A 12,453-nucleotide genomic window follows, 5' to 3' on the forward strand; every position below is an offset into this window, starting at 1 on the left:
ATATATTCACAACTAGCTCAAGACATCAGAAGAGGAAACTCCTGAGCACTGGCACCAATGTGATAAGTGGATTTCCTCTCTAGAAGCTGTGAACTGCACAAAGGGTAGAAACAAGAGTATCTGCAGAAGTTGTCAGGAAATTCCTTTTATTTTATTTCTGTTCTTTGTGGGTAGTTTACTACTACCTTGCAGGTGGCAAGGCACACATCTAAGCAGAAACATACCGACCCTTGTTCTCCACAATGCAGTTAGGGACACTCAGTGAAGTACTCCATAGGCTAACAGTCAGAGAAAGCCCTACATCTGGGCTCCAATATAGCTCTGTGAAACACAAGGGAGTACCTCTTTGGTGCTCATGAGCTTTGAGTAACCCTTCATTCACACAACTGGATTTATATTACAAGCAACTCTATGGCTGGTAGCTACATAGTTCTTCCACCTTCTCTGATTACTATGCTTCTGGCTACAGAATCCAGTCTGCTAAAACTCACGACAAAGATCTCTCACAGGCTTCAAACAAGAACTTGCAAGATAGTTGGCTGGAAGGTTTAGATGATTGACATCCTCCTAAAGCAAGCATGTCTCTCATCATTTTTAACAATGCTGTTACTTTAATAGGAAAGGCACAGCTGTCAAGAGAAAGAGTCATTCATTCTGGAAGCAAAACCATATAACAGTACCCAAACCAATTCAGTTTCTAAATGCTCACTAGCTTCTTGCTTCTGCTGAGATCCAAAACCATATTAAAGATCTAAAAGAAAGCATTCTTTCCCATAGTCAGTTCTCCACCAGGTTGAAAGGACTGTATATAGAGAGAGCTACAATAACAATCCAGTGATCAGAAAATGGATTATGTATGTTCTAATTGAGAAACTATAGCAATGAACTCCAATTAGGTTTCCTCAGGCTTCTTGAAGCATCTAAATACACACTGGTTTTATTCAGGATTGTAAGTGTACGTATATGGTATTTACTCTTCCTGCTCTTTGGAAACACACACTGAAACAAGTTTCTCCACAATCCCCCCTCAAACACACACAATCACTTTTCACTTCAAAGTCAGTGCTGCTATATTCACTGTTCCCACAGACCACATTACAAATCCTTGAGACAGACAGACCTAGATTATTAGAAGTGGATTTCATCTTACTAAAAGGAAGTGTCTGTGCTTCACTGTCTTAGTTGAATTACTATAACAACATGCCAAAGCAAGCAGCACTTCTCCATTGTATTTTTGCTTACCCACAGAAAAGCTGAAGACTCCGCACTGTTACTCTAATGTTAAACACAACACATACAGAAGAAGCTACACAGTGCTTTTGCTGGAAACTTCATAATTCTGAGCAATATTTCCTGACAGACATTCATAGCAGCCCTAAAAGCCTTCTGTATTTACAATCCATGGAGTTTTAAGCTGATTTGAAAACCACATAATGACATCAGTGGAGTCCTGTGAAGATGGTCTGATTATGCGTACTGAGTCCCAGAATGCCATCCACTGGAAGAAGTTAACAAGCAATGATAAAAAACTAGCTTTGTTTGGGTTTGTTTTGTGTTTTTTTTTTGTTTTGGTTTAGTTCATTTGTTTTAAGGTAACTTCTGCCAATCAGCCAAATATACTGAAAGGAACATAAATGCTATTATGACATCCACTGCGTAAGCCAGCTCGTTAGTATTCTGTCTGCTAATAGTTTCTAGGAACTTATAGCCAGGATAACTCACTAAATGTAAGATGCACAGCTACCAACTGCTGTAACTTATCAGTTCTTATAGATAAGGACATTCCACTCAGGCTGGAAAGAATCTAGAAGTTGTGAGCTAGTATCTTACGAACATGCAAGGAATTATATTTTTTTTTTTTTCAGCTTCCCCTTTTATATGCTGTAAAGGTCTTACATTAAGAAAAAAGATACAACAAGTTACCAAAATATATGATTATGATACTCTGGAGAGGAAATGTAAGAATTCAAAAAATTCTTGAAGACTGGTATTTAAATATTGCACTTCACACAATAATCCTAGCAAGAGGTGAGCTTAAAGAACATTTTAGTAGGTGAGAAATTAGCAAAATTTAGCAGCTCTGCTATATCAGGATCATGACAGAAATCAGTACCTGATATCCTCAAATGGCTTACTGGATGTGCTAGATTGGTTCCATCCACAAAATAGGTTAGAATACCTACATATACAAAGCTACACTTAGGAAGTAACAGTTATACACACAAGAATCAGCAGTGGGGCAGATACAAGATACCTAAGCCATCCTCCTATCACTTTTGTCAGAGTCTATGATAGATACAGGTTGAGGATTGGAAAAAAGGGTTGCTTTTCCACAATCTGTACCCTTCAGTTTCAAAATTAGATTAAAGACTTGAACCTCTTTTAACATTATTATACAGTGCCTGTAATGTTAGAATTCATTCTTCAGTTTTTAACAGAAAGATGGAGGAGAGCCAAAAAACCCAGGCAGAAAGAGGGTACGAAACCTGTTTTCATTGTTGGTCACAGTAACACTGATATAAGATACATCTCTTGCAGTTCTCTTCATGCAGAAAGCAGGTGGCAGCATAAGCACACAAGTTTGAAATCACAGAATCTCAGAATCACTCAGGTTGGAAAAGACCTTAAGGAACACGAAATCCAACCACAGCCTAACCATACTACCCTAACTCTTACAACCCTCTGCTAAACCATGTCCCTGAGTACCACATCCAAATGCACGTGTTTTTAAACACATCCAGGGATGGTGACTCGACCACCTCCCTGGGGAGCCTATACCAGTACCTAACAACCCTTTCTGTAAAGAAGTTTCTGCTGATATCCAACCTAAGCTTACCTTTGACTCCATTTGCCCTCGTCCTGTCACCAGTGAGAAGAGACCAACCCCGCTCTTGCTGTAAGCACCTTTCAGATACTGGAAGAGAGCAATAAGGTCTCTCCTCAGTCTCCTTTTCCCCAGACTAAATAGCCCCAGTTCCTTCAGTCTCTCATCATAGGCCATATTCTCAAGCCCTTTATCCAGCCTTGCTGCCCTTCTTCGGACCTGCTCCAGCATCTCAGTGTCATTTCTGTACTGAGGTGTCCAAAGCTAAACACAGCACACGAGATGGGGCCTCACCAGTGCCAAGTACATGAAGCCCAGCCAAAACCTGTTACCCAGTGACCCCTGCTGCCTAAGTACAGCATCACAACGAAAGATCTCCCTAGTGGAAGGAGCAAAACAGGAGTTACATGGTATAGCTCAGTGATGCCAGTGTCTAGGAACTTGATTCAGCAATCATAGACCAAAATTACCAGAAGCTGCTTAGTTACCATCATTTAAAGCTACTCAACAGTCCAACTAGGTGCTCCAAAACAGGTCAGAGCCACCCCTCTCTAAATGGTGGGAAATCAGTAATAAGAGACATTGCTAGACAAGGTTAAATGCGTTTGTACCTAGGTCTTCATTTTGCACCAGCTTACCACCAAACTCTTGCTCTGCCTCAAAGTGTTAATACTGCAGAGAGGAAGCTACACCCAGAAAAAGCAAGCTCTATTTCTTTACTGTTATCAGAAAGCAGTGGGAGTGCAGGTTGATTCTGCAGAGCAATTTTAAGTGCTAACCTTTGGACGGTCTTCTTTTTTCAAGGCTACTGCTTCCAGTTTTGCTTCATACTCTGCTTGAACTTGGTCTCTCTTCTTCAACACATTCTATGGGCAAGAGAAAAGACAATTATGAGAAGGACGTTCTTGCCTTCCCCTTCCCATCTGTAAGAAACTACAGCGTTACTGCTGTAGTGGTAACTCAGTCCCAAGTTTGCCTTTTTGTATATTGTCCTGTTTTCAGCAATTAGAGGGTCAGATAAAGACCTCAACTTTCAAGGATGCAGTTCGGGTGTTTTGTTTTGCTGTTTTTAATAATAAAAGAATTAACCTTATGAAAAGCACATTTTACTTTGAAAATGTGAAAGAACTGAACTACCCATGTGACTTTCACGTTGTAAACATTTTACAGACACAGGCTTCCCAGAACTGAGAATAAAAGAGTCTATTCTTCTATCTACAATCCAAGTTCTTCGCTACAGTCCTGTTATAGGCTTACAGTATAAAAACAACAAATAGAAATTAGTCTTATTAAGAATATAGACTACTAAGAAGTTGTAACATACAAAATTTGTCCAAAACGTACAAGCCTTATACCTACTAATCATCACCTTCTCCCTCCTCCTTCCTAAGGCCACCACTGCTATTATTCTGAAGAACTTCATTCTGTGTGAAGGAATAAGTAATGCAGCTAGAGGCAGGAGATGTTGCAATCATAACTCTTTTAAGCCTCAGCCCATTATACCTGAAAAGATGCTCCATTCACAAATTTACTGCTGGCTTAGGTAAAAACAAACAAACAAAAAAAAAAAACAAAAAAGGGATAGGACAGCACACATGCTGTTTTATCAGTCATGCTTGCTTGGAAAAACCATGACATACCCATGCATTTCACAATCTAAGCACTTATGTGAAACAATACTCAAGTCCTTGAGGTTGTCAGTGCAACAAAAACCTGACCACTTCATAGTGTCCTGTAAGCCTGAGTCAACTGAGATTATTTTCTCAGACAAATAACCACTTCAAGCAATTGCATTCAGCCCCCATGAACATGAAGCTAGTACAGTACACAGGTTCTGAATGTGCATTAGCCAATGATTAACAGGTACCAACAGAGCAGATTCAAAGGGCATGTATTTTATTCCTTCTTAAGTGCCCACTATGGACCATTAGCGACACGCTTGTGAATAAGCTTAAACTATCCATTAATGGTTGACCTGAAAGCAATGAGAAAATACTGCCTTCCCTTTTATTTGTCCCATACATGAGAGGATGTATTTACTCAGGCAGCCCCAGGCAATCTCTTCACAGCTGCCAATTAATGCATTACACTTGAGCAGCTTCTCAGAAGAGCTCTGTATTAAGTATCCTCAGATTTACCAGTACCTATGCAACATTTGATTGTTAGGGCCTCAGTGAGACAGAAATACCAAAAATAGAAAAAACACCACACAAGAAGTCACCACTTCAGCTGTATAAAGAACAAAATCACTGGTTGCTGTATAACAAATAAGACTTAGCCTGCTTTCAGTGACGTAGGTCTTTCAATTTGTATTTGGTTGAAACATTCCCCATTGACCTACATGTTTGAAAGAGCTTCAGAAGTTTGCCACCAGCCTCTTTTCTCAGGTTGTGATGCTATGCCACTTGCACTGCATATACCTTCTTATTACAACTAGAACTCACCATTTACTGCATGCCTCTGAAGAGACTGTTCATATGCTGCTTGCTTTAAAAAAGTATTAATAGCGTCCAAGCACATAGCTGGGAACTATATAACCTGATAGGCCTTTCAGGCCCCATTAAGCATATAGAGTTCATATATGATTTTAGAATCAGCACTAAATTATTTAGAACTGCCTTTGTCCTCTGCACATACCTCCACTGAACACCCGCATACAACAGAAAAATGTTACCACACACTTGTGCCAGAATTCCAGACACTATCTGGCTGTGTGGACTGTGTTTTAGTCAATGTCACTCCTAGCCTCCACCACACATTTTACATTCAAGCCCACAATCCCAGTTTCTATCCATTCCTGCAAATCTTTCAAACAAATACAGGGACAAGATATGTGGCTTCCCTGGAACGAGTTCATGTGTATTCCAACCAGGCTTTCTGGTCTTTGCCTCTGTAGGTTCAGTTCCCTCAGGCTGGCCCCACAAGGTAAAAACAGTGCTCCTTAAGAAGAAAAAGGAAGCACTCATTGCTAAAAAAAAAAAAAAAAGTTGAAGTGAACCCGGCAGTTATTCCAGCGAGGCATTACCCAGCTCAAGACAGCTCCACAAATCAGGTTTCTAAGCTACATAGCTAGGGTGCAACTTGCAGTGGAAAAAGCTGTCAAGGTTGCACTGAATTCCTAGAACCCAAAAAGACTTACCTTCCCTCAAGTATCTTGTCCAAAAGCTGTCCACACAGACATTTCACAGCAGGCTTCAAAGCAGACGATGAATATAGCACTGCTCACGAAGAGAACAGTTTTTTCAAGAGGAAGCTTCTTGCACTCCATGAGAAACCTCATTTTCAGTTACTTACTCAGTTTCATCAAGTCTGGCAACACAGTGCTGTAGCTGACTACCACATCAATACTAAGAGATTTACATTTTAGAATAAGAAAACTGTGCTTAGTATGGCCTGTCAGATTTCAATTTTGGTATCCAGGAGAGATGGAAACAAAGAGCAGTCTGCTTTACCTAATAACAGTTTTTATTCTTGATTTTCAGATGTGATAGAAGTACTGAAGTGACCAAGCTTGACACTAAGCAACATAATCCTTATTGAATTCCTATTTTGCAAATACAGCTTCTAGATCCAACTATTTCCAAAGCACCAACACAATGAGCAACTTCAGCCACTTTGAGAAAAACTGACAGAAGGAGAGAATCCTTTAGAACACTTGAAAGTCAAATCAACAGCATAGAAATTAAGATACAAAGCAAGGGCTTCTTCAACTGAAAAGGTACTTCAGGAAGCTAGAGAACACTTAAAGCAGCATTAAAGACTTGCAGCAAAAAGACAAAAAAAATATTGCAGCTAGACTGTTAGCTTGGAGAATGCATTCAGTATCTTTGTCATCATCTGAGCACTCCTAAACCTAAAGTAAAGCTTTCCCACCTCTCTCTACATTTGTGCAAAACACCACCTATAAATCAGTCTGATACTTCAGATGCCATGGAATCTGTATCATGAAAAGGTAGATGTTCTGGGGTAAGAGGCTTTTTTTCTGATAACTTCATGTCTTGTTTAAATACACATACACACACTCTCTCCTGCAGAAAGAATCCGAACATCCCAGATTCTAGCCTCATCTCCAAGCACTCTGGTATTGCAAAGGAAATGCACCTAGCTTACACTGGATATAACCACGGTTATAATATGAGTATGAAAATAAATCGTAGCTTCAGAAAATGAGTGCAAAGCCTTCTGCAAGAATCATTTGCTTAAGCCAGGCAAGACAGACTTGCAACCAGCCATTTGAAATCAAGAAGAGAAATCTGCAAATAACTATTTCCAGTTCTTAGTTTCAGAGGTATAGAAAGACTAAGAGGGAGGATAACCCTGCTCAGACTAGGTTTCCAGCAAGCTGTTATATATTTCTAAAGGAGGGTATATCATGCTCTCATAATGGTTGCTCCAAAAGAAAGTCCTCAAAGGAATTTATTTGTTAATGCTCTATAAAGTGTGTTAGTAATGCACACTATTCCATGGGTGCGTGGTGAGAAGCTCAAGCAGCCAAAATTAGAGTTGTCTGTTTCAGCAAACTTTCTGCCATGCAATAAGATTTACGATCACTGCTCACTTGAAGAGTTCTCATCCTGATAGAGACTTAGCTCACAGACATCACCCCATGAATAAAAAATAGCACTGTCTTCAGTCACTTGGTTCCCTTTACCTTCATTGACTCCGAGTACAGTATATACTCCCTAAGCACCGGCAGGAAGTCATCCGTCATATCTTCACTGAGTTCTTCAAGAGCCGTGCAGCAGTTCCCAATGCATGCAGACACCCCTTCCAGTGGCTCTGATAGCTCAACCTCCAGCCCACTCCAGGTTGAATAAATAGGTCCATATTCCCGTAATTCCACCAAGTATTCTGCAGAGGCAAAAGGGAAAAGAAAATGAAAACAGAAAGAACTAGGCAAAAGTATCACAAACACTTATGCTAAAAAAGAAGAAACTACGACCAAGCTTGGCAAACATTAACTCTCATAGCAGTCTAGCATCTTAATAATCAGAGCTCCACAGCTGCATGGAGGCAACTGGTCCATATTACACCAGCTCAGCTAATTTTTCCCCGAAAACTTCGGTATACATAAATATTTCTTCTGTAGAGTAGCCAAAGTCATATCTTAGACATGTAAAACTCAGTTGTTTCATCAAGACAGATCCATTAAGATTATTGTCTTCAGAATTCCACTGGTACAATTCCAGCTAAAATCTATAGGTTTTCTTCTTCCCAAAAGTCCTCTGAGAAATAACAATCAGTAAGAAAATAGGTTAACATAACAAGAAAAACTTTAAAAACATTCAGATTTGAGATAAGACAAGATACTCTGTTAGGTTGTTTTAAACCTGCAAGAGGCATTAGAATTTATGCTCTGTGTGGCTTATTACATGTTATAATCATTGAGGTATGTTAGTTATGCTATCAATCAGGAAAAGATAGAGATCCCAGCCAGAATTATCAAAGTTGAACACTTTAGTCCTTACCCAACTGTTCCTTGATAATCCGTTGTGCTATCCTGTCAATGGTACCGAGTTTTAGAGAGAATGTATCTAGATACTCTCCAATGGCTGCAAACTCCAGTGGACGACTTCTTAATTTGTAACCTCCTGTGACATACTTGACTGACTCCCCCATCTTTGACAGCAATGCCATTCCTTGTTTTTTGTATGCATTAAGATCCTGGTAGGTAAGAACAAACAGTATTTGTGTGCTGGAAGACCAATACAGCAAAAAATACTTCCCAGTCAAGATCAAACATTACAAAGGCAAAAGATTACATGCAGCACATAGCCCTGGACACAAAACCTTATCTTGTACAAGTCAGACAGCTACTTCTAGAAAGAGATATACTATCCAGGAGAATGGTATGAAGTATACTGTGAGCAGTGAGTGCCCCCACCACTGTATGGCTAGACTTCCCCATGTTCCTGCACTGCAATCAGGGGCACAGTGACATGAGTAGATCTATTTCCACCAAGACTTCTTGACAATCATTCATTAAACTTTAAATGGCAAGGTTTTGCTAACAGAGGGTCTGCAGAAGTGGACTCTGAGTAGAGTCCAGCAGCTGCCCCATGCCAGGTCAAAGCCAGTTCCAACTGCTACAAAAAGGACCCACCACTGCCAGACCTGAGCCATGAGTGATGCTGGGTGTGCTCTGGGACAGAAAATTTAAGGTAGGAAAAAAGTGCTGCACAATAGCAGCATAGAGAGAGAAATGAGCAATGTGAGAGAAGCAGCCTCTCACATTGAGAAGAAGCCCTCTCACAGCCAAGGTCAGTGCAGAAGGAGGGCAGGAGGTGCTTCAGACATGGAGCAGTAGCTCCCTGCAGCCCAGGAGAGGTCACTGGTGGAGAAGGCTGTCCCTTGCAGTGCAGCCATGGAGAAACCCCCACTGCAGCAGGGGATGCGGCCTGGGGGAGGCAGAAGCACTCTGGTCAAGAGCTGCAGCTCAATGAGAGCAGCCCAGAGCAGAGCAGGAGGCCAGGAGAGCTGCTGCTGCCAAGGGGGACCTATATGGAACAATACCTGAAGGGTGGACCCTGTGGAATGGAGCAATATTGGAGCAGTGCTCAGGGAGCTGCAGCTTATGGGAAGCCCACGCAGTATCCATTTAGAAAGGACTGCATCCATGGGAGGGACCCACATGCAGCAGGAAGTCGTAGAGATGGTGCATTATGGACTGACTGCAGCCCCCATCGCCCTGTACTGCTCAGGTAGAAAAGGGTGGAAGGATGGGAAGGTGTTTTTAGTTTGCTTTTAGTTCTTACTGCTCTAGTCTTTAATCAGTAGGCAATACATTACATTAATCTCACTTAGGTTGAGTCTGTTCCGCCTTCAATAGTAAGGGTGAGTTATCTCCCTGCCTATTTCAACTCAAAATATTTTGTTCTCCCAATTTTGTTGAGAAAGAAAAATGAGAGCAGCACAGAGGAACTTATCTACCACAACAAACTTCTAAGATACAGCCTATAACACCAGCACTATGCACATCCATTAGTTGGCTTTGATAGGCTAATACAGAGCTACAGACTGCATGTCTATTTGCTCAGCAGCCTCCTCACACCAGCTGTGTAGTCAGACAGGACCAAGGAGACCATACAGAGGAAAAAGTACAGCCTAGGAAAACTAGCACAGCCAATCCTCAGAAGATTTCACCTTTAGAGCACATCAGAAAACGTAGATTTAATTGGGAAAAATGCCATCCACTGTGCATTTTACTCTTTCCAGCAGGGGTCACTATTCAACATAAAGACATGCTGAAGAGCTGAAACAGCATGAGCAAGAAAAATTTTCAAACAGAGCAGACATACAAAGGCCAAGAATCAATACGTGGTAGCATAAAATCAGATTACAGCTTAAGTGTTCTTGGAAAAAAAAAGAATACAAAATTCCATATTCAAAACATGCACTATGCTATTCTTTTGAAGTACTTACGTTAAACTAAATCTGATTAAGATAACCTAACATTTAATTACGTTTGCATTTAAAATGAAGTGGTTCCTTGACTCTTGCCCTCTGTCTGTTTGACGTGTTACGTGCATGTAGGCATCAGAAACAAGACTCTAATTCAAAATTATTCACTCATTCTCTCATGCATTCTACCATCTTACTAACTCAAACAGGAAATTTAAAGAAAGGTTGGTTCCCCTTTTCAGCCAGAAGGTGGTCTAATGACTTTCTGCAATAATAACTAAATACTGAAGTATTAATAAGAAATAATAATAAGAAATAATAATAATAACTAAATTCTGAAGTCCTGATAGAGTGAACTGATTTCTGATTACTAAATAAATAATATACTAGCACTAAAGACAGACTGGAAAACACATGTCCTTTTCTCCCAGCATCTCTGGACACTCCATATTGTCAAAGCAAAGGATATTACACATGGCTGAGGATAAAGGCTTTACCATTCATTTTACAAAGGTGCAACGATGCCAGAAGACAACTAAACAATTAAGCATTTTACATCTTGCTTTGACAACTGAAAAGCAGAGCAATCTATCACATGCTTGATTATCAAGAGCTAATTCTACTGCTGAAATAAGCCTAAAAATGCAATGTTCACCATGAGTGGAAGGGTGCAGAAAAAAAAAAAGAAGGGAATTTAAGACTGAGTCTCACATTACTATCAAGCAGAGCATCAGAATGAGCTCAAATTAAGATTCACATTTGAGTGAAGTAGTGTAATGTGACACTGGGGAAATATGCTTTTACAGTTCTCCTCACTTATCAGGTCAAACTCATGACTGCAGGCCACCCTGATCTTATTTAAAATGCAGTTCAAAAGACAGACAAAGAAAATTACATGGCTTCTAGATGCTTTATGCAAAAGATGAGCATGAAGTTATTGACCAAGAACAAGCAATGGAGTCTTCACCCTTTGCTTTGGAAGCAAAAAGTGCAAGCAGTATAGAAAGTACAAACAAGGATGGGAAAAAAAAAAAAACAACAACCAAATTTGCAAGCTTTTGTGCAAGAGATCTTTCTTCCTCTTTTACTTCTGTCCACCCTGAAAAGAGGATTTTACATAGTCCACAGTTTTTTCTGTTCTGAATCTCTCTTGCATCACAGGAGTATACTTCAGAATATATTTTTAAGAGCCTCTATATAAGGATCCAAAATAAGGAGGGCTGGAGAAGAGAACTTCTATCTGCAGACCGCTCTTTTTCTAGCAAAGTGAACCTGCACAGTTGTAACACAGATGTAACATCAAAGGTCCCCCAGACAACTCTGGCCTTTTAGGGCAAGCTTTGCCCCACAAATACAGTTTTATTAATGACTCCTTACTTTTATTTCAAAAGAGGTTGCAAAGGTGTCTGTTCTGTTGTCCATGTCAGTGACTGGGTTCGGAAGTTACTGGCTTACCTTGGCTGTGAGAAATACGTTGAAATGCTCATTAAAAGAAAGCACCGGATGATCAGTTATTCTCTTCAAGAATTTATCTAATGCTTTCCTCCTGGTCTCCACAAACTCTTCAGAAAAGCGATCAACAACGCCCTTCACCACAAATTTCTCAGGAAGTGGCTGAGAGAAACAAACAAAACACAAGATTCAAAAGACCAAAAAAATACTTGTACTTGAAACTTACTAAACAACCTAACTCCACTCTCAACAGGAAGTGAAATTCTGTTAGTAGGAACCATACGTAAGAAGGGATGCAAGCCCTGCTCTGCATCATGCTTTAGTAGCTCTGGCCTAACCCTAGCAACTCAGCTGAAGACAGCAGAGTCTATTACTATATGTCTTAGTACTAAGAACACTAAGTACTTCCAGGACAGCCTAGGGCAATTTCCTCCAGTCACCATTCATGAAGAAGCTCCACTTCTTTGCTGCCATTCCTTTTAGCTGCACGCTATTCACCACAGTAAAATGCATGCATATAGATACACACATATGCTTACATGCACACACTGAGAACTGACATTTATATTGAGTGGCTCAGTTCAAGGAAACCTGAAAAAACCTAACAACTCTACTTCCTCCTTCTCCTCTCTATTCTATATTTAGAGCTCCCAGACAGGGTTTTTCTATAGAATTCAGGAGTGTTGGAGTCTCTAGTCCTCGTGACAGAACTACATCCATCAAAGAAATACAAACGGGTTTGTCATGGCAAATGCTCAAGCAGACCAGGCCAGACA

General features: G+C 40.3%; 1 protein-coding gene across 1 annotated transcript in view; it reads right to left on the reverse strand.

The window, feature by feature from the left end:
• Positions 1-12,453, reverse strand: part of SNX30 (sorting nexin family member 30) — a 50,887-nt gene that overhangs the window by 5,245 nt on the left and 33,189 nt on the right. The window contains exons 4-7 of the mRNA XM_085213929.1: positions 11,681-11,839; positions 8,293-8,488; positions 7,476-7,675; positions 3,604-3,690 (exon numbers count right to left, since the gene is read on the reverse strand). Coding sequence (XP_085070055.1) covers positions 3,604-3,690; positions 7,476-7,675; positions 8,293-8,488; positions 11,681-11,839 — 642 coding nt within the window. The remainder of the gene's footprint in view (positions 1-3,603; positions 3,691-7,475; positions 7,676-8,292; positions 8,489-11,680; positions 11,840-12,453) is intronic.

Source organism: Meleagris gallopavo, chromosome Z, assembly GCF_905368555.1.
Source record: "Meleagris gallopavo chromosome Z, MGAL_WU_HG_1.1, whole genome shotgun sequence".
Taxonomy (NCBI): Eukaryota; Metazoa; Chordata; class Aves; order Galliformes; family Phasianidae; genus Meleagris; species Meleagris gallopavo.